The sequence below is a fragment of the Anolis carolinensis genome, chromosome 6 (genome assembly GCF_035594765.1).
Source record: "Anolis carolinensis isolate JA03-04 chromosome 6, rAnoCar3.1.pri, whole genome shotgun sequence".
Classification (NCBI taxonomy): domain Eukaryota; kingdom Metazoa; phylum Chordata; class Lepidosauria; order Squamata; family Dactyloidae; genus Anolis; species Anolis carolinensis.
Window position 1 is genome coordinate 35,199,322 of NC_085846.1, and position 23,585 is coordinate 35,222,906.

The following is a 23,585-nucleotide window of genomic DNA, read 5'->3' on the forward strand; positions in this document are numbered from 1 at the left end:
AATGGTTAACCTATAAGCAGCTATTGAAAGAAAAAAAAGGACGATATTTGGAGTTTAAAACCATTAGAAGAACTTAGGAAAATAGACGAAGACCTTACTTGGTTTCAATACAGGCAGATATGGGATTGCTATATAGAAGACAAGAAAAAAGATTTTATGGCTCCAGAAAATACATGGGACAAGATAATGACAAGTGAGAAAAAAGTGATAAGGATCCTATACCAAAAACTTCTTGAATGATATATGGAAAGAGAAGGGGGGGTGTGAAAAACAATATGATCAAATGGGCACAAGACATAGGTCACACTATCCTGTTAGAGGACTGGGAGAAATTATGGAGGGTCAAAATAAAGTATTCCAGATCAATAAAGGTGAAAGAAAATTGGTATAAAAGGTTTTTTGGTTGGTATCTAACTCCCACAGGTTTGGCTACAAGAACCAAATTAAGAAGTGCTGGAAATGTGGCAATAATTTGGGGACCCTTTTCCACTCGTGGTGGGATGTGAAAGGATTTTGGGGAAAAATCCGCGAACATTCCAAAAAAATATTAAGGACAAAATATGATTTTAAACCAGAATATTACTTGCTTAACATAACAGATTTTGAGCTAGGGAGGAATAAAGGTATACTTTTATTTTATAAAACCAGCTGCGCAGACTCTTTTGGCCCAGAGGTGGCGCACTAAAGATATTCTGACTGTAGACTCATGGATTATAAAAGTGAGGGAATACATGGACATAGACTCAATGACATTTCTGCTGCAAGAGCAGAACAGAAGATATAAGACGGACTGGTCACCAGTAAAAATCTTATCTCCAGGAAAAATGGCAAATTAGCTTTGAATAGTCTTCTCCGACAACATTAAGAATGGAAATGGGGTAGGAGAAGACTAAAAATTGAAAGAACAAGGGAGTGAACGGTAGTGAGAATATATAGAATTAGGACGGAATAAAGGAAAACAATGATCCCTGCAGAATGGACTGGGGGTTCTTTTAAATCTCCCCTCCTATTTCCCCCTTCTTATATTTTTTTGCCCCCTCCCTCCCTCTCAACACTTTTTCCAAATATTCTAGTTCCAATGTACAATTTTATGTTTGTGTGTTTACACCTATAGGTGCAAGAGAAATTAACTAGTAGATAAGTTGAAATGTTTATGTGGTTTTTTGTTTCTTTTTTGTTTTTGTTTTCTTTTTTGGTTTTTTCTCTTCCGTTATTATGTACACTTTCTGAAAATATTTAATAACGATCAGTTATTAAAAAAAGACGCCATGAGTTCTTCCACTGGCACTAATTCTTATGAAAACTACCCCTGATTTTCTGTTCTTCCTTCACACAATTCTGCTAAACCTGCATTGTGCTAACATAATAGAAGTTACTCCAGAAGGATCCCGGCCTATATTGTGGTTAATTTTCTGCAAAATTTACGTGATTTAAAGCCCTTATTATTATGTTTTTGCACTATGCACTTTATATATCTGACTTACTGGTGACTTTGCCATTCCTAATTTGGTTAGCTCATATCTGTGAAGTTGTTTCTAATAACTGACAAATGGCGATTGGAGAAGGTGAACAGATTTACTACCCCTAAGTCTTAGCAAAATCAAAAAGAAAAGAAAAGAAAAGAAAAGAAAAGAAAAGAAAAGAAAGGAGTTGCTCTATCAACAGGCATTTGGCTATAGTATATTGCTAGTGCCCATAGTTGTTTGTGGATTTTGAGCTGTAGTCTAAAAAATTCCTTTTTTTTTTAAGGTCCTGAGGTTTTCAGCACCACATGATGCAACTGAATGACAAGGTCATCCAAGGATTTGAAATATAGTGATAACAATCATCACTATTTTCAGGCAGTGGATCTGATAAACCTCTGTCTGAGAACAGTAAATGACTTTATGGGGGCCAATAAATTGAAATGTAGTCCACGCTAGAGGGAGGTCGTTTTTCTAGAGAAATTGCTCTCATCCCAAAGGATTAGGTTTGCGGATTGGGCTCATCCATCTAGTTTTGAGCTCCAAGGCGGCCTTGGAAAACTGTCTTGCACTACTTGAGCATCTCACTCTTCCCCAGAAGGCCAATTCAAAGTTCCGTCCCTTGCTTTTTAAAAGCCCTGCATTATGAGGTGGAAACATTTGGCCTTCTGGATGCTTTGGTCTGCTATTCCTGTGACCTCTTACAATGAATCATGTTACTTGGACTAGGTGGCTTTTAAAAAAGTCTTTTTGATACAATGTTTGTTGCTTCTTTTTTGTTGTTCTTACTGCTGTCTTTTTTTCATGTCAGGCCCTCCTCCCTGACTGTGACTCAGCATTTTAGAGAGGGCTGTACAGTTTGAACTTCAGTGCAAGTGTTGTCTCTCTTGTGCTTTTTAGTCTTTCAGCTGTCTAGGATATAAGTTAAACAAGTGCCAGTTTTGAAACATGAATAGTTGGCAGCCAGTATATTAGGCTATGGATTTTTGTGGGGAAAGGATTGTTAGTGTGATATACTGTACTTCCTGTCCTGTTTTTGTTAAATCCATCTGTGTAGTTCTGTTATTTCCTTGTCCACTCTTTAAAAAAATCCCTGTAGAAATTCCGACAAGCTGCTGAACAGTTCTAACTACTACTAAACATTTGCTGCCAGCAGTAGGTTTGAACATGAAAATGATTGATTTGTGTAAAAATGTTTTATAGGATAGGGCAACACATAACTGTGTAATCCAGTGTGAAAGTATAAAATGGCATATGACAGAGGGGGAGATTGAAGGGTGAGAGAGAGAGAAAAAAACTTGTCATACTGTATTTCATTGCATAACACTATGTAACACATTTTTGTTCCTGGGTTATAAATGTAATTTTGTAATTCGTTCTATCAGAAAAACATGAAAAAAGTGTATTAAACTACAAACCTTAGTTTTTGCTGGACATTCTTCAGCATATTTTGCTACAGTTTTTAATGAATATATCACAGAGTCTCAACCAATTCAACATAGTTTATGGTAGCCACAAAAATGAAGTTTCTGGAGAATACTTTCAAAGTAAGTACCACCCAGTTAAACAGGAAATAACACTTTCAAACCAGGAATGGAATATTTTTCAACTTTTGTTACATAGTGTAAACAAAAGGGGATGTGACTATTAGACTATTATGCATTGGAAAAAGGCCCCCAGGTGGGCTTTTTTATCACATAATAGTTGTGTGGGTTCATGCAGCTACACCCTCAAAGCGAACTTTCCCATTCCAAGCTTCCCCTTCCAAGCTTTCAGTGTAGCTTGGAGTGAAAAGCTTGGGGTGGGCAAGTTAACTTTGGATCTTCTCCTTTTCAGAGGCAATAGTATTCTGAAACTTGGAGTGCAGTTACAGAGCCTTGCTGAAGTAATTCTGTAGATGCAGAGGGGACAGGTGGGCAAACTCACTCCCCCACCCGCCTGCCCCCTTTCCTTGGTGCTGCTGTGCTTGGCTTGGCTTCCAGATAAGTTAAGCCCCATAGCACCAAAAGAGCAGTCACATCTTTAATAAACTAAAAGTAAACTAAAGGTGTGACTATTACATGGTGAAAGGTGAAATACAATTTTGTCTTCCCCAAAAGGGGTGTGACTATTATGTAATGGCAACTATTATGTGATGAAATACAGTATAATATGACTGCAGTGTTAACGCTTGAGAGTACCTTGGTATAACACTGCTGTCATTCAAGTACTGTTGGCTTCAGTACTCTATGGTTAAGGTAGGAAATATGTGACTTGCCTTCCTTAGCAGACTAGTTAGTGGTGAAGGATAATGAGGAGTTGTAGTCCACCCACATCTGGTAGGCCACAAATTGCCAGCTTCTGCTCAAACAATTACCTACTATTGTTGTTATTGGTCTGTTACCCAGCAGGCTACTTAATCCTCACGCTTCAAACACTTCCATGTTTTCAGTCTCCCTCTCTTAGAGCAGAATAAATTGTGCAAAAACAGAGTTGTATGCAGCAGCTATTTAAACAAGTATTGCAAAGAAAGTTGCCTGTTTCCTGCTTTGGTTGTCAAGTTCCCTCATTGCCCATGTACTACTGCCTCTGAAAAGGAGAAGGTCCTCCTCTATCGTGCTCCTGGCAGTTAAAACTACAGCATTGTCCTGTTAGCCTCCTGTTACATTCTCTGGTAGCGTTATATGGGACACGTCATCTACATATTAGATAGCATTCATAGGCCTTGGACCTAAGGCATGAGGGAGTCTCATGAAGATGAGATATGTACTAGTCTGAATTAAGTGATGGTCCTGATGTTAGGAGCGTGATGTTAGATGATAGTAGTGAAAGCAGAGAAGGATAATTTCATACCTTAAGTTGATGAAAACTAGTTTTGCGAATTCCTCAAATATAACTTAATTCGCCAAACAAAATTACTTGAACACTGGCCCATATTTATGTGGGTGTGTCTGTTGCATTCAGCATACAGATGTATATGAGGAATTAGGTGGTGGTAAAGTTCATTAAGTTGATTTCTGACAGAATAAAGTCTCACTTATCCAACATAAACAGGCCAGCAGAACATTGGATAAGCGAATACATTGGATAATGAGAGATTAAGAAAATCCTATTAAACATCAAAATAGGTTATGATTTTACAAATTAAGCACCAAAACATCATGTTATGCAACAAATTTGACAGAAAAAGTAGTTCATTACTCATTAATGCTATGTAGTAATTACTGTATTTACGAATTTAGCACCAAAATATCACAATGCATTGAAAACATTGACTACAAAAATGCGTTGGATAATCCAGAACGTTGGATAAGTGAGTGTTGGATAAGTGAGACTCTGTTGTACTTGCGTTATAATATGAGCCCTGAATCTTTAGGAGTAGTATCTTTGTTTTCATTTATCCATATCCTACAAAATATGTCCTCTTTAGGTATTTTCCCAATCTCTTCTAGCATGACGCTGGGATGTTGGGGCCAGATATCTTTCACTTCTCTTGGATTTGCTGTGTCCTCATGAAATCCAGGAACATATCCCTGCAGATACAGAGAATGTGCTGTATTTGTATTACAAAACTGATAAAAGGAAATATCTTCATTTCAAGACTTGATTCATTTTGAGATCTTGCCCTTCTGACTATTTTAATAAGTTGAATATGACATTGGATGTTAATTTTGAATAACACTGAACACATTTAAACAGTTTCTATTCATGTCCAAGAAGGGTGGAGAATAGTTCATCTGTACAAGTTGTTCAATTTAGTTTCTCCATAAGCAGAAATATTTTAATCTGCTAATGAGATCATTTCCAAATACTGAATTTACTTCTATTTATTTGGAGGTTGTTGCGAAACTTAGTTGGCTGAGTCTACTACCTATGGGATCCAGAACTGGGACATTGTGGAGGGGGCAAGCAAACAAAAATTGGAATGACAGAGAAGAAGGTTGTTGGAACAAAATATTTCAATTTGCCCAGAGATTCAGAATTACTGTGTTACCAGGCTTTATAACCAAGGACCATGAATGCTAATTTAATGGACTCAAGTTCTTTGAATTTTCTTCTGTTCTCTTCTAAAGATCTCAAATTTAAAGATGTCTTTTAAAAAAAACCTTTTTTCTTACTAGTTCTTTATCATTTTCCCTTTGCACAAAGGCATTTTGGTGACAGAAAACCAATAATTCAGAGTTCTGATGGTGTCTGCCCTTGAGTAGATAAGATTTGGCTTTTATGGAAACATTGGTTGTTTTATTTCCAGATATAATAAGCAATGCTCAGAGCTAGAGAAGTATTGTAGATTCTTGTATGCAAACTTGAAGGGCACTTGTCATTCTCCAGAGATTGCTGTATTCCACCTTGCATCAACCTCAGCCAGTGTTTGCATGTGCTTGTGGTTTATAGCAGTTAGCATCCAGAATATATTTAGAGCTTCACAGTCACGGTTGGTGGGGACGAGAGAGAGGGCCTTCTCCGTCATGGCCCCCCGGCTTTGGAACTCTCTACCTAGAGAGATCAGGCAGGCCCCTACCCTCCTCTCCTTCCGTCCTGATATTCTGAATAAACTGACCAGAAGTGCTACTTGGCACTTTTAAAATTGTGGGTTGACTTTCAGAAAATACTCTAAGGAAATACTGGCTTGTTGTTCAAGAAACCTTAGGTCTGCTCTTCCCTAATGCAGATCTCTTCAGATATGTTGATCCACAGTTTTTGTCATCTCCAACCATTGGGTGTGGTGGCTGCTAATGAAGGAACCTTGGTTGAAGGAAGACTAGTTTAGAATATGTGCTTTTTCCATCATTGTCATTTGCCATCCAACCCTATATTGTAATAATGTATAAAGATCCATGGAATAATTTTTATTTGACAGTTTTGCTGATCCTAATCAAGCGATATATCTAAAATAAGCAATGGGTTTGCTGTTTTTTTTTACATATTTGTTGGTAGAAATTTTCTTAATAAAATAAAAAATGGTACAAAATTGTTATTTCTGAAATAACTGGGCCATTGTGGAAGGCTAGGTACATTACTATCAGCCCCTGAATGTGGAGAGTTACACTGCTCAATATATCTGCTTATCAGGTGGCTAATTGCAACATTCACACTTTCTTCAATCAGACAAGAGTTCTTTCTCCCACCCTGGACATTCCACAAATATATAAACCCCACTTGACTCGTTTCCAACATACCTCACAACCTCAGAGGATGCCTGCCACAAATGTGGGCGAAATGTCAGGAGAGAAAATTTTTGGAACATGGCCATACAGCCTGAAAGCTTCACAGCAACCCAGTGATTCTGGCCATGAAAGCTCTGACAATATATTGAACATCTAGAACACTTGGTTTGTGATTTCCCTTAATGAAAATATGCAATTTTTAACCTTTTAGTGTGCAGACCGCAACAAAGTTTTGCAGTTTAATAAACTTTTTCCATGTCTTTATGATAGAACAAATTAAGAAATGACATTTATAAGCCAGGAACAAAAATCGTGCAATTTAGTGTTATACACCGCCATATAATGCTGTTTCAGAATGCAATTGTACTGCATTATATGGCAGTGTAGACTCATAATCCAGTTCAATGCAGTTAATCTGCATTCTGATACTGCATTTTTGGCACTGTAGATGGGGCCTCAGAGAGCTTGCTTAACTATCATAACAAAACTAGGAAAACGGAATGGCATTGAAGATTTCTATAAACAAGGCAGTGAGTAGTAGCATTGGTTTGATTTAAGATTTTGCTATGTCGTTCTGATTCTCTAAATGTCAAGGCCTTCTGAGAAAATGTTATGGCCAGCACCATAGTTTTTTGAGGCTTGATTGCCTGGAACTCATCCTCAGATAGTGTAGTCTTTTCTTTCAGGTGAGGTCTTTGCAAGTCAAAATTGAGGAATGAGTGTCTTTATTTGTATATGCATGACTTCCCAGTTTCTTCCCTCTCAAGACTTAATCTTGCTTGCTAGATGCTTCTGCTTTTATCTCCCAGCCTCCCATAACAATATTTTTATTTTGTGAGATGCTTTTATCTTTTAATGTACAGAAATGTTTCTTAGGGTGTTTTGAGAAAAGAAAATTCTATTCCCTACTGTCCCATCCCTGTAAGAAAAGAAGCACTGTATATTGGCCCATTTAGCTTCCTTGGCTGCTGCAGTATTTATAACCCTTGCAGGCTGAGCTCATACATTCCAGTTTCTTCCTTCTTCTGCCGCCTGGTTATTCCTTTTATTTCTTTTCTCTGTACTCCTGCTCTCTGTAAATAAATAAAGGGTTGAGACCTTCCCGACATTCTCTGTTCATTCTCCCTTCCCTTCCTCCCTCTCTCTGTGATGCAGCATTGGTCTAAATCGCCACAACTCCAGTGCGCATGTGCATCCAGCTCCCTCTTTGCAACAAGCACCATCTGCTTAGATTACAAGGAGGCTGTCCTTGTTAGCCAAGCTGACTGTGATGCTTGCTTGGCTTGTACACAAATATGATCATGGTGAGGGGGGAGCAATGAGTGTGTCCCTGGCATTTGTCTGTGTCTTCCTGGCCTGCAGTGGTCTGCTGTCTAAGCTCTTTTAAGCAGTGCTGCCTGCATTTACTCTCGTCTTGTCTGTGTCTAATTCAAAGAAGAACGCCTGATCCGCTGTAGATTGTTCTTTAACATGCTTTGTTTGTGTAAAGACTGCTTGTGCTCTGCTCACAAGCACATTGTTTGAAGCTAGAGGTTGATAAAATAACATTCCCCTTTGGAATGCAGTCTGTACTGGAAGTGTAACAAGGAATTCCAGCTTTTTGATTTTATCAGGTTGGATAGTTTTGCTAGCTCCGGATACATCTTGCTGCTGTTTTGGCTTTGCATGGTTTGTTTCTTCTTAGTAAAGAAGAAGGCGGCTTCTGTCTACCCACATTCTGAAACCCAACACTTCAGATGGTGAATGCATGCCATGCAGGTGCAAATCAATTGCATCCCTTTAAAAGTTTCTGTCCCTAACACTCCTTTTTGTGGTAGTGGTTGATTTGATGTTCCTGGGGAAATATTATTTTCATGGGAAATAGTTTGAACTATTCAGGCAAAACTAGCAGTCTGTTATGTCTATACATGCAATTATGTTAGAGTGATATATTCTCCCCAGACATCAGTATCTCCTTAAATAGAATAATCTTCCTTTTAGTTGCCTTGCTTGATGGAAATTACTCATGCAAATAGAAATCGTTTTGCTACAAACAAACAAAATTAGACTGTCAAAGATTTCATTTTATACTTGGGTTTTTACCATTTTTCTCTTTTTAAAAAAGCAAACCACAAATGCAGCCACAACCTCTGATGGAGCGAGCAGATAAGACTATTGTAAGAGGCACTTTTAGTGATGGCACACTATTGTCTTTTGTCGTACAAGTAATGGAACCACCCTTGGTGTGGAAGAGGAACACTGGTCATCAAAAGCAGAGAAGATCTTGTATAAGAGGCATGTGCATCATCTCTTCCTTCTGTTGATTTTGATTATTACTGACACTCTCGGTTTGCCCTTGGAAAGGACACACCTGCGCTTACAGTTAAAGAGTGATTTGAGAAGCAATGGTCTGTTTCGCATGGTTGCAGAAGTATGGAGCAAGACAACATGACCCTGAGGAAGTACAGGCAGTTTGTTCGTAAGAGACAGGCTCTTTCAAATTATATTTAGGCTTGGAAGTAGGGTGAGGCCCCCCTCCCCACGTACTCTTTAGTTGCTGCTGTGTAAGTTCACGGGGGTTGGTTGTATAGTGTGAGCAGTACTTCAGTTTGGGTTGCAGGACGCAGTATCACTTCTGGTTTTATCTGTAAAATGAATGAGCAGGTTGTTGAACAGCATGTTAATTCCTGCAAGAGCAAGTGGAGCTTCGTATGTTGATTGTGGAGCTCCATTTAGAGTGACACAGACAGTTCCCAACCATCTGGCCATGTCCTGAGTGTGATGCCACCAACTTAATCTAAACTCTAAACAAATGAAATATAAAATCCATAGATAATATCTTTTGGGGTCCAATTCCAAAGCCCCTAATACATGATTGAAGCTTTGAGAACATATCTGGCTTTTTCATCAAATATGTTAAAAACCATTTAGCAGATAAATGGTCATGATGCTTGAGTCACAGATCTTCATTCTGTCTGAGATGTTGTCAGTTAAGATGGTATTGAGGAATTGCAATGCAGGCAGAGACCACTCCCCCTATTAGCCATGTAAGCAGTGACAAAGAGTAGTAAAAGACAAGTACAGTAGAGTCTCGCTTATCCAAGCTTCTGGATAATCCAAGCAATTTTTGTAGTCAATGTTTTCAATATATTGTGGTATTTTGGTGCTAAATTCGTAAATACAGTAATTAAAACATAACATTACTGCATATTGAACTACTTTTTCTGTCAAATTTGTTGTAAAACATGATGTTTTGGTGCTTAATTTGTAAAATCATAACCTAATTTGATGTTTAATAGGCTTTTCCTTAATCCCTCCTTATTATCCAAGATATTCGCTTATCCAAGCTTCTGCCAGCCTGTTTCGCTTGGATAAGTGAGACTCTGCTGTAATAACATTTCATTCTATTGTCAACATGAAAGAATTTATCTTGACATCCTTGTCCTGCATAAAGCTATCAGTTCCTTTTTGTTGTGTACAATGAGTGTGAAGAGATGTTAGATGAAGCGCAAGCAGTGGAGCTGGAGCCCAGCAGTGCCCAGCAGCTCCTCGGCCAAGGTTAGCAGAAGAGCCTATGGATAATAATAATATAATAAAACTTTATATACTGCCCAAAAGGAGGTAACTACCACTTCTCAGCCTGCAGAGCAAGTACGAGCAAGCTCCTTCCTCTGAGCAGACAGAGAAAGGGTTAAGTTTCCAGCTTTTGTAAATCTGCAAAGAGAGAAGGTTCAACTTTGCAGCTCCTCTAGATTAGCAAAGAAACAAGCTATCAATAGGTAGCACCTGAGAACCTAGCCTATAACAAACTCAAGTGTGACAGCTTGTTTCTGGCAGCAATGTCAGTGTTTAGAGCTATGACCTCGGACTGTTGCTTATCTTAGATTCCTGATTTCGGGACTGACTCTTGACTTTCGGGTTTTGGGTTGACCTTGGACTCTAGACTAGTGGTTCTCAACCTGGTATCCTCATGTCTTTGGCCTTCAATTCCCAGAAATCCTAACTGGTAAAATGGCTTCTGGGAGTTATAGGCCAAACACCTGGGGACCCACAGGTTGAGAACCACTGCTCTAGACCCTCCTGGATTCGAATTTGGACTATCAGCTTCTCTGGTGTGTTACCCTGCTGTTGTTGCTTCTGTGCTGTACTATTTGGCTTGAACTCGGACTCTTTGTTAACTCCTCACTTATAAATGGGATTGAGGGTTGTGACACCTTTGTGGCAAATAATCTTCCAAGGACACTCTGGATTGTTAAATTTGGGGAAATGTTTAGGTGCTATTTAGCTAAATTGTAATTTTAAATTGTAATCCGATGTAAGTGATTTAACCTTATTGGAGGCAGAAAACTTCAAAGAGTTTTTATGTCCCCGTCTTTGGTTTTCCTCTTTTTTACTATGCTCCTGTTGCAGCTGAAGTTCGTATCTTGAAACCCAGGAAAAAAACATTTATGGGTAGTTGTACAGCAGAATACAACCAAATCTAGAATCCAAGCAGTTCTACCTTTTTGGGTCAACTCCAAGACACTATGGAAGCTTTTGAAACTTCACTAAATGTTTCATCAGACAGAGATGTTAAAAATCACACAGAAGAAAAATGATTATGATGTTAGAGTTATAGGTCTACATTCTATTGAGGGATATTGAGGGATAGATCAAAAGCTCAAACAGTTCTCTGCTTAAGAAGTGAGAGGATCATCATTTCATCTTTTCAGAAGGGGATGATTTGCAGCACTTGTATGTTACACTCATACAAAATATAGATTAAGTTGAAAAGATGCACTTGTTAAGTGTGTTTTATTATCTGTTTTAAATGTTAAGTTTATATGTATTGTTGCATACATACATGTATATGTGCATACATACACACAATTATTTGAGAGCATAATATACATATGCAAAGTCTGTACATCCTTAAGAGCAGCCATTGAGCCTAAGCAGAAACTCTTCCTCAAGGTGAGAATTTGTCAGTGCAGTTTACATGTGCTGGCTGCAAGTTTCTTTGCTGAATGATATGCCTGCAAAATACATATACTTATAATACCCTCTTGTTTACACAGATTTTTCCTTTGTTTATACTTAACTTTAAAAAGACAATATATATAACATAAAACAGGATCATGTCACATACATGGTTATTGTGGAGACAGTTGTGTGCTTTGCCTACATCAGGGGCGTGGGCAAATAAATAAAGGTTTAGCTCAAAAATTATGTTACACATATTCAAAATGGCTTTTAGCAGAAAAAGAGTTCCCCAAACCTGGCCCACTTCTAAATGAGACAGACCCAATAAAATATATTGGGTTTTTTCCTACATGATCTGATGCATTTTCTCTATTTTATGTTTCTAATCGCAAACATGTTTTCTTTGAACAAATCCCACTGAGTTTAGTGGGATGTGTTTCCTGGTCTTTGTGTTCAGGATTACACTGTGTCTTTCCAAATGATGAGCATTGCAAGATAATCTCTTCTCCTTTTCTGTCCTGCCCAACTCTTGCCTGACCCAAACGGCCTTACCTGATAATGAGATTCCTCACTACTAAGGAATGAAATGTTATTACTGCCTTTTTAAAAGATGAATCTCTTTGGATAAAATTATAGTAGAAATCACTTGGATTCTCTAGATTTTGTTTATGTGAATTTTAATTAAAAACATAGCATTTAATAGATATGAATATATGTTATTCCTGTATATAAAGATCGTGTTTATTTGTGTGTGTATTTTTCACTTTATTTTCGACTATTTAAATGATACCTTTTTCCTAAAAGATTGTTGGCTAGTGTTCAGTAAGAGTATGATTCTGCTATGGCTGTCAGTGTTAGTATCAGTACTGTGCAATCTTGGAAAATGAAGAAGAGCCAGATCAGAACAAGAATGTTTATATAGGGTTCTGCCCTAAGTACTATAATAACGTCATAATGCATAATTTCAGTAACCTTTTCAATAACTTTATAAAGTAGGCTAGTATTAGCTGTACGGTGCAACATTAGAGGTTGTGGAATTGTGGTTATTGAAGACATGCTAAGAATTTTCAGTCAGGAATTTAGTATTTTATGTTCATAATCCCCAGCCATTGCCCATGTTAATTTTATTTGTGGGATTTATAGTCCAAAATATCTGAAGGGCAAGCTGTGTACCATGGTTTATACCCCTACCTGCTGTTTGCCACATCTCTTTCTGTAACTTCGTTGGTAGATGCTCTGTGCTGTGCAAAATGGTATCACCCCCCCCCTTTAATTTGTTTAATTTATTATGTTTATTTGTGTAAACATTTCCATCTAGGCTATTTAGCACTTTCTTATAAATATTTCCTTAGATTTAGTAAATTATGCAATGTTATTAATTCCTTTTATTTTTGGACAGAAGAAGAATCTAAGTCTGCAGTTCAGTTATTAGGATCCTAAAATAAATTATCAAAGTTAGCAACATTAAAAATAAGGTAGTGGCTACAGGACTATTTACTATTCCCTTTCCCAGCATGGTTCTCTACATGTATGCTGGTTTGTGACACAGCAATCATGGACAGTGATCATGTTGAGAATGATGGGATTTTTAGCCTAACATATCTTCATGATGTGTGACTTGGGGAGACTGTTCTGAAATGCACTGTTGCAAGGAAATGTTTTGAGAAACCAGTGTGACAGGTAGCTTGAACTGTGGTTGAGGTGGGAAAGATGCTTTTACAGAGCTTAACTTAGCACTAAAGATTTTATTGGAAAACAGTGAGTGGGGAAGGTGGCTGTGATGAAGATGCCATTCAGGAATGCTGGCAAAGGCATGTGAAGAAGAAAAAGAAATGCTAGTAGTAACTCAGTACTGGTAATTAAAAAGGGAAAGGTATTTATCTTCATTATATTTAACAACTGGTTGAAGAACATGTTTTTGAACTTTCAAGTAAGATAGGGTAAGCTTGTGGCATGGTACACAACTTGTTATTATTTTTCACCATTGGTTTTCAGATGTTCGAATTTGATTGGTTGCCCCCATCTTTATCTCAGGGCATGGAGATAGGGGCCTTCCCACACATCTATATAACTCAGAATATCAAGGCAGATCATCCACAATGTCTTCTTTGAACTGGATTATTTGAGTCCACACTGCCATATAATCCAGTTCAATGTGGATTTTATACAGCTGTGTGGAAGGGGCCTTGAACAGCATTGAGTGCTTGTCATTATAAATAGTATTTATTTATTTAAAACATTTATATTCCGCCCTTCTCACCTCAAAGGGGACTCAGGGCGGAGCACAACATACATACGGTAAACATTCCATGCCGGGACAAAAAAATAATTATAAATATACACAAACATTAAAACATTGTCTTTACCAGCTTTCTAAAGGTCAGGATGAAGGGGGCTAATCTAATCTCACCAGGTAGGGAGTTCCATAGCCAAGGGGCAATCACTGAGAAGGCCCTGTCTCTCGTCTTCACCAATCGCGCCTGTGACGGTGGCAGGACTGAGATCAAGGCCTCCCTGAAAGATCTTAATCTCTGCGGTGGTTCATAGAGGGAGATGTGTTCTGACAAGTAAACTGGGCCGGGGCGGTTTAGGGCTTTTTAGGCCAAAGCCAGTACTTTGAATTGTGCTTGGTTGGCAGCTAATGGAGTGACACAACAAGGGAGTTGTGTGCTCCCTGTACGCTGCCCCAGGAAGCAGCCAAGCCCTGAAGCTGCAAGGCTATTCAGTGCTAATCAAGTTGGTCAGTTGCAACATTCACACCTCCCTCAAACAGACAAGAATTCTTTCTCCCACCCTGGACATTCCACAGATATATAAACCCCACTTGCCTAGTTTCCAACAGACCTCACAACCTCTCAGGAAGCCTGGCATAGATGTGGGTGAAACTTCAGGAGAGAATGCTTCTGGAACATGGCCATACAGCCCGGAAAACTCACAGCAACCTACTATTTCTTAGTTTATCTGTAACAACCAAAGGAGCCATAGTTTTTTTTCCTTCAAATTCTCTTCCCCTTCCTTACACTTCCGCTTAGAGGTATATTGTACACAGACTTCCCATGTGGCAGAATAAAATGGTTAAATTCCAGAGTAGGTAAAATCATAGAATCGTAGAATTGGAAGTTAGAAGAGACCTCATGGGCAATCGAGTCCAACCCCCTGCAAGAAGCAGGAAAATCTCATTCAAAGCACCCCCGACAGGTGGCCATCCAGCCTCTGCTTAAAAGCCTCCAAAGAAGGAGCCTCCACCACAGGAGAGAGTTCCACTGCCGAACAGGTCTCACAGTGAGGAAGTTCTTCCTAATGTTCAGGTGGAATCTTCTTTCCTGTAATTTGAAGCCATTGTTCCGCGTCCTAGTCTGCAGGGCAGCAGAAAACAAGCTTGCTCCCTCCTCCCTATGACTTCCCCTCACATATTTGTACATGGCTATCATGTCTCCTCTCAGCCTTCTCTTCTACAGGTTAAACATACCCAGTTAAGCCGCTCCTCATAGGACTTGTTCTCCAGACCCTTGATCATTTTAGTCACCCTCCTCTGGACGCTTTCCAGCTTGTCAACATCTCCCTTCAACTGCGGTGCCCAGAATTGGACAGTATTTCAGGTGTGGCCTTACCAAGGCAGAATAGAGGGATAGCATGACTTTCCTGGATCTAGATGCTATACCCCTATTTATGCAAGCCAAAATCCCATTGGCTTTTTTCGCCGCCGCATCACATTTTAGGCTCTTGTTTAACTTGTTGTCCACGGGGACTCCAAGGTCTTTTTCACACATACTGCTGTCAAACCAGGCATTGTCCCCCATTCTGTATCTGCTACTCTGTTTCAACTCTGGATTTCAGCCTCACATGACAATCTTTGAGAAACTGGGCTATAGAAATGTCTCGGGTGCTATAGAGAAGTCCAACGGATTAAACATGACTGCTTAAGTCACATTTTTTCCACCAATTTAAATATGGAAGAATGGTTTCCAAATAATATGTCAGTTGCAGTTTTGAATTCTTGGTTTGTGTCATTTGCATCTTTTTGTCTCATTTAGATTCACTTCTGTTTCACTGTGGTCACATCTACATCATGTGATCAGTTTGTAAATTGAGATTCAGTTATCATTTGTATTCTTCATATATATTGAAACCAACAAATGGAAGGAAATTCAGAAGGAACTTGAGTGCTGGAAGAACTTAAATCTATCTCTATTAGGCCGAATTGCTACGATAAAAATGAATATCCTACCAAAAATGATTTATTTGTTCCAAAACCTTCCTATAATTCGGAATACGAAAATATTTACGGAATGGAATAAAGATTTAACGAAATTTATTTGGAAGGGGAAAAAACCAAGAATAAAATTTACTGTTATGACCAATCTTAAGAAAAAGGGAGGATTCGGAGTTCCTGATTTGAAATTATATTTTGAAGCGAGCGCTTTGGTTTGGATAAGCGACTGGATAAAACTCACAAAATCAAGGGTACTTACAATAGAAGGTTTTAACTTAAGAAGAGGGTGGCATTCGTATATTTGGTATGGGAAGACAAAAATAGAGAAAAATTTCAGCAACCATTTCATTAGATCAGCATTAATGAGGGTGTGGGAAAGGTATAAGAGAAACTTCTACACAAAAACTCCAAAATGGGTATCGCCTCTCGAAGCAAACCAAAGAAGGTTATTAGGGTGGTCTAATTGGCCCCCATATAAAGACCTATTAAAAGGAAAAACACCTACTCTTCAATTAAAATCACATACAGAGATTCAGATGAAATATAAAGAAGTTACCTGGCTACAATACTTACAAATCAAAGAATACTTTAATATGAATATTAAATTAGGATTCTCTGAGGAAGATTTTTGGGAGAAATTGATTAAATTAGAGAAAAAAATTAATTACTGCAATATATAATAAATATAAATATATAATAAACTCCTTGAATGGTCTACCGAAACAGAACAAATTACTAATTCAATGACAAAGTGGGCAAGAAACATTGGAAGACCAATACAAATTAAGGAATGGGAAGAAACTTGGATAAAGAAACTTAAATATACTTACGCATCAGACTTAAAAGAAAATTATTTGAAAATGCTGCACCGCTGGTATATGACTCCAGCAAAACTCGGGAGAATGTACAAGAATATGGATAATAAGTGTTGGAAATGTAGGATAAATGAAGGTACTTTCTTTCATTTATGGTGGACATGTAAAAAGACATCTTACTTGGAAAAATATTCATGCCGAATGTCAAAAAATTCTTAAGAAACATTTTCCAATGAAACCGGAATACCACCTTTTGGGAATATTTGATCTGGGACTATTCGCAGACTAGTCCCCCCCCCCCCCCCCCCCCCCGTTTTAAGTTGATTTTTTGGAGAAAATAATTTTCTTAAAATAGACTTGATATAATAGAAAGATTTAGGTTAGTCTTTTGGACTGCAAAGAAACCCAGAAGTAATTTTGTCTGCATGAGCCCTTTTTTGCTAAGTCTGTGGGCCTGTTGGGGTGGTATTTAGCTCAGCTGACCTGGCTGATGACAAAATGGTGGGCCCTTTCCTCCTCCTCTTTTGGAGATAAAAAGCAGAACCATTTGGGAACGGGACCCTCTTCCGCCTTTCAGAGAGGTAAGATAGTTTTTAAGAAACAAATCCCAAATTCGCCAATGTGCGCACCCATTTTGAAGCCCCTAAAATGAGAAAAGACGTCCTTAGATTCAGTGAAATACAGTATTAGAAGTGTGTCCTTTACTTAATCCCTGATGTCATAATTTTAAAAACTATCAATAGCAGATGTGGAGATCTTACATCTGGAGATGCATGTTGAATCTAAATGCCGTGTAAGTTGATGGGTATCATCAATAATAATCTAGGCAAATCAGCTGCTTGGCTTCCTAGAACACTTATTAATTTTTTCCCCGAATAATAGAAGTTTAGGCTAAGATTTATGAACGAGAGTTCATTTGGCAGTGATGTAGAAATCGTGATACAGTGTTTTGGAATTAAAGTTTGTGTAAAGCATGGTTATGAAACTTTTGGGTCTCCAGGTGTTTTGTATTTTTACCCCCCCCCCCCCCCCAAATCCTGCCCTTTTCCCACTATGGGATTTTTGAAATTATACTAAGGCAAAGGGTAAAAGATAAGCAATTAGTAGAGTGGAAACACAAAACATCTAAAAGTCCCCAACCCCAGCTTAAAGTGACATTGTATTGAGAGATCCAAAAGTCACTTCATTGACCTCTTGTCATGAAAACAACTGTTATGTCTTCACTTGAGCTTGTTTATAAAGACAAGTAGAACCTGGAAACCTAAATCTGAGCTTTCTGTTTAATGAATTAGTTTTAAAATGTAAGTATATGGATGCATATGATGACAGTGAATTTAAGATCAAAGGCAGGGAATATGTACGTGCCCAGTTGGTGGTGAGGGAGCAAAATTTGTGTGTGTGTGTGTGGTGTCTGATTATTTGATCTCTCATCTTTGATGTTTCCCCCTCAAGGGATACAGATCTTTCTTCTGAGTTTTTGTAACCTATTCACTGTCATGTATGTTTATCATACAGTGCTGTTTTTCCTCTTAAGGAAAGGTTTAACAGGTAGTTCTCAAACTACATTTATTAATCTGAGTGTACAGTGATCTAATATAGCAATTCATTCACAGTAGAAATAATGTACTTTGCTGAGTCATTGGATGAAAAGGCATTTGAAATGGGTGGGGTGGGGTTGAAGAATGCACAACTTCCTTCTATTTAGCAAATGGCTCTTTCTAGTTATTGGCAAACTGGTATTTGTTGATATGCTGTCTTAAAAACAGGCTAAATACACACAGAACTTGCTTCTGGACAATGTTTAACCCTACATTGTGTTTTGATATTTTATATGTTCCTTGTTTATGCTTCTGTATTTGATACAGAACCACAAGTAGTTTTGCTGATTCGTTTTTAGGGACTGTGGTTAAAAATGAACTATATATGACTCATCAATTTCTCTGTGCCCAATTTTCAAACTGATTATTTGTTTCTGCATAAAAGGGATTCCCTTCCTCCTGCAGAAACATCTCCCCATCTAAAGTACTCATTTTAGCATGTCTCCTCTATTTTTTTCCAGCTGTTCCATTTTTTGTCATTTAAAAAAAATGCAGCCATTCTCACTGTTGTTCTAATTTTAGCTAGTGTGATGGAATATTATGTGAGCCTGTCAGTTTGGGATTGCAATGTTCTCAGTAAAAGTGTTGCTCGGTTCTGAGTTAGCTGAAGAAGAGCACTGAAGACATTCTCTCCCCACCCCCATCCCCTCTGTTTGTAGTACTTCCTTTTGCAATGATGGTGTGGGTTCAGATTGCTGTTTTTTTTCAGGAGACAAAAAATATCTGCAAAAAACCACCAAGATCAGTTTTGGCTCATCTCTGTTGTCAGAATAGTGTCTCTTTCTACTTCAAAGGTCAAGGTATTTTTCATGTGTTTGTGCATAGTTTTGAAGATACCCCTATCTTCATTACCTAAATACCCTTGTTCTATATTTTCTTGCTGGGAATTTCCTTTCAGTGTTGACTATGTTGACGAAAGCAAGACTTAGGAATAGGAAGGCTTGTAGTATCTCAAAAGTACTAAAACAAGTGGATGACTCTCAAATTAGAAGAACTTGTATCCAACCATTTGTACTCATGGCTTCTTTCCTTCTTTCTTTCCAGGAGGCGACGGTCAGAATGGCAGTGGGCAGCTGACAGAGCGGCTATTGTCAGTCACTGGAACTGGCTTCAAGCACATGTCTCAGATCTAGAATACCGAATCCGGCAACAAACAGATATTTACAAGCAGATTCGAGCCAACAAGGTAAGAAAACAAAGCATTTAGGACGCAAGATTCTCTTGGTCTTTCAGCTCCTGCCTGCAAATATCGTCCCAACTGTAATCCATCTCGGGAATTTCCCAATGTCAATGACGTACTTCCCAAAGCAGTAGCCTTGGAATTGATGTTGGGGTCCTATATTATCAATAGTCTGAATATTATCCACACTTTGGCATGACTGTTTCTTGTAGCTGAGTATTTGATGCATAGATAAGTTACAATTTTCTTATAAGCATATATCAGTGTGAAAATTAAATGATTGCAGAATAGATTTTGCAACTCCATCCATTATAAATGATTCTTCATGCATTGTAAACCCTCTCCGTGCATTTATAATTTCCATACAGGCATATACATGCACACATGTTCATGAGGATCTGTATTCTATAATATGGGTAAGGCCGATACTGGGTGTAGTCACTTTTTTGTCCCTATTATAGAATTAGATACTTGCTTACTGTGCTTAAAAGACATGTGGAGGGAATGGGCTTTTTAATATGCGAAATTTAGCCTTTGGTCACCGTTTAACTTGGTGTTCAGCACAGTCATATGCTTACAAAAGTAACAAGGATTTTTGTTAAAAAGATGAACAGAAGAAAAAAATGGAAGACTGGTCTTACGAAGATAGAATTCAGTTTCTGTAGGAAGCTCATAAAAATTGGAAATAGTGTCTTAAAGGCAGAGTATTGTGGAGAGGTTGTCAGTCTTCTTGGAAATAGGAACCTCCCAATAATAATCATCATCATCATCATCACAGTTGTAGAAAAGAAAAAAGTTTGGATTATTGATATCGCCATACTAGGTGACAGTCGAATTGACAAAAAACAACAGGAAAAACTCAGCCATTATCAGGACCTCAAGATTGAATTGCAAAGGCTCTGGCATAAACCAGTACAAGTGGTCCCGGTGGTAATCAGCCACTGGGTGCCATGCCAAAATATCGCAGCTGGCATTTGGAAACAATACACATTGACAAAATCATGATCTATCAACTGCAAAAGGCCACCTTACTGGGATCTGCACGCATCATTCAAAAATATATCACACAGTCCTAAACATTTGGGAAGTGTTTGACTTGAGATTTTGTGATATGAAATCCAGCACACACACACACACACACACACACACACACATATATATATATAGTTTGCTGTGTCATACGCTGTCTTTGTGTCAGTAATAATCATAATATCTTTATTTTTATAACCTGCCTTCATTTCCCTGAAGGGACTTGGGGCAGCTTACACGGGGATGAAGCCCAAAGAACAAAAAATTCAACATCAAAAATTAAAATACAATACAAGATTAAAACACATAACAGAGCAAAATAGTTAAAAGCATTAACCAAGAATACATCACAAGACATCATCATCACATAACAGAAGTGGAACTATTAAATTGCAAGGGAATGGCAGGGCTAGTGCAAAACGCAGGATAATAGGACCAGGAGTGGGAAAAAGTGCAGGAAACCAGATCAAGAATAGATTAGGACAGGGGTGGTGTTTTTGCAAGCTTATTTGTTATATTGAAACATCCCAAGCCTACACTATTTATTTTTATTATAATGTATATTTGTTAAACTGTATTCTAGGTGTATATTGATTTGCCAGTTTGACATACGTCTTTGGTGTGGGAGGGGTTATAGACATAATTGTACTGACCATGTTCAGACCTAGGACTCCCATTTTATATTCACTCTTGCATCAGATCTTAGTGGATGTGAGTGCTTGCATGTTGCTGTTTGAACTTCAGTATAGAAGTATGCTTATGGAATCCAGTGAGTACAAATATATTTAAAGACTGTGGACCATTGATTAAGAACAATACCCTGTCTACTCAACACAGAGAGAAACTATATCCTATCTATAACTACTTCAATAAGAAATGTGCCTGTATGGTGAATTAATGCAATATGTTTGTGAGTAAACAAAATATATTATTTTTCAAAGAAGACTTTTTTTTATCTCTAAGTGCATATTTTAAACTAAGAGGTTTTAAAAGGAGTGTATGTTTTGGGCAAATGCAACTACAATTTCAGCTTAAAGAATCAACTATCCTCGGTTAACCAAATATATTTTTGTAGTGGCATGTCTTTGACCTTGGCAGTTCAAAGACATGGGTCTTCAGTTTAACCTGTGTGCCATTACTTGAATGTTTGTGAATATCACTTGTCCAAAGAGTTAACTTCTAACAGGGTCATGCTTTTCTTGGCTAGTGGTTTTCAAAAGGTGGTCTCCACATATTCATGGAGATTCACATTTGCCAAAAGGATATGTGCCCAGAGACTGGGTGCAGTTATTTTCCAATAGGTTATGTCCAATACGTCTTGCCCTCTTCAGAGTTTCTAGTAATGGTGGGCTCTGTTCCTGAAAAAATATTATTTCCATAAAGGAATGCAGTTACCCAAAATACTTCTGTATGTAATACAAGCTAACTGTAGAACTGGCCTGCAATGTTAAGTAATGGCCACCAGCATAGACAGCTTTAATAGTTGATTTGATAAATACTTGGGGAATTAAGCAAGCAGTGACTAGTAGTCAAAATGCCTATATATTACTCTCAAATTTTGGAATTGGCATGTCTGGAAAAAAAAACAGTTGCTGGAGATGGACACTATTATGCTCATGTCCCTCTTTACAGGCTTCTTGGGATCATTTATCTAGCTATTGTAGGCACCAGCATTAACATTTTAAAGGCACAATACAGTTAAAACACTGTTAATACAAAAGTTAAAATACAAATAAACATTTTTATGTAAGAAACACATTAAAACCTCATTAAAAGATACTTTAATCCTAATAAAATCAAAACACCACACACATACATTCAAAGCTTTATCTGCCACATATACTAAAATCAAAAGCTTCCTTAAATAAAAAGATCTTTTCCTGTTGGTGGAAAGACAGCAGAGGGACAGCTAACCAGAACACCCGGGGAAAGTAGTTCCATAACTTTCCATATACTGCTTTAATAGATGGTCGATCTGTTCCAGCTTGGCTCTTGTGAAGTAAGGTCATTTTATCCTTCTGTTCTCAAATTGTCTGCTCAATAAGGTATAATGGTAGATGAGTTATTACCAATCTTGGGGAGTTCATTTACAGAAGATGGCAGGAGTAATTCTGGAATTTTTTGAATGCAAAGCAGTTATTCATTCTTTAAGTAACTTCTCATGAGCAGAAAGAGTACATTGCAGATCAGTGAGCATAACATATCAGAGGTTGGATTTAGAAGTGATGGGCAAATAGCTGGAGAGCTTGGGAAAGTTACTTCTTTTTTAGATGCCAGCATTCAGAATCCACTAGCTAAAAGGAAAAGTAGGCTGTTGGACCTTTAGTCGCAAAAAAAAAGTAATGTTTTCAAGCTCTGAAAAAGTGCTCTGGGGTCACAAAATGGGTGTTTATACAGTATATGTATTTTTCATATTGAGTACCAATACAGAAAGTATACAAATGTTGTGTTCTTTCTATATTGATGTTGATCTCTGTATGCAAAATGTACTACTTCAATCTCCATAACCAATTGTATTATTATTTATTTATTTACTTACAGTATTTATATCCCGCCCTTCTCACCCCAAAGGGGACTCAGAGCGGATCACATTGTATACATATAAGGCAAACATTCAATGCTCATATACACATAGGACTGAGACAGACGCAGAGGCAATTTAACCTTCTCCTGAGGGGATGTTCGATTCCGGCCACAGGGGGGACGGCACTTCCTCATTCCAACTTCGGCTGGATGATTTTTTTTGTGGAGTCGTAAATTAGTTAAATTAGCCTCCCCACTTTATAAGTGGTACCTTAATTTCCTACTTGATAGATGCAACTATCTTTTGGGTTGCTAAGTCGACAACGAGCAGGGGCTATTTTTTATTTTTAATTGTTGGGTGCTCACCCCGCCACTGGCTGGCCTCGAACTCGTGACCTGATGGTCAGAGTGATTTATTGCAGCTGGCTGCTCACCAGCCTGCGCCACAGCCCGGCCCCAATTGTACCATGAAATAAACAGTTCTGAAATGGAAAGAATACTTGGAGATAACAAACTGGATATTTTTTCTAGCATTTTCATTTGCCATTACAGTAGAGTCTCACTTATCCAACATAAACGGGCCGGCAGAACGTTGGATAACCGAGTATGTTGGATAATAAGGAGAGATTAAGAAAAAAACCTATTAAACATCAAAATAGGTTATGATTTTACAAAT

At 38.0% G+C, this 23,585-nt stretch overlaps 1 protein-coding gene across 5 annotated transcripts in view; it reads left to right on the forward strand.

Annotated features, from left to right (window-relative positions):
• Positions 1-23,585, forward strand: part of kansl1 (KAT8 regulatory NSL complex subunit 1) — a 178,358-nt gene that overhangs the window by 105,276 nt on the left and 49,497 nt on the right. For all 5 annotated transcript variants that reach the window (XM_016994553.2, XM_016994552.2, XM_016994554.2 and 2 more), the window contains one exon: positions 19,222-19,363. In XM_016994553.2, coding sequence (XP_016850042.1) covers positions 19,222-19,363 — 142 coding nt within the window. The remainder of the gene's footprint in view (positions 1-19,221; positions 19,364-23,585) is intronic.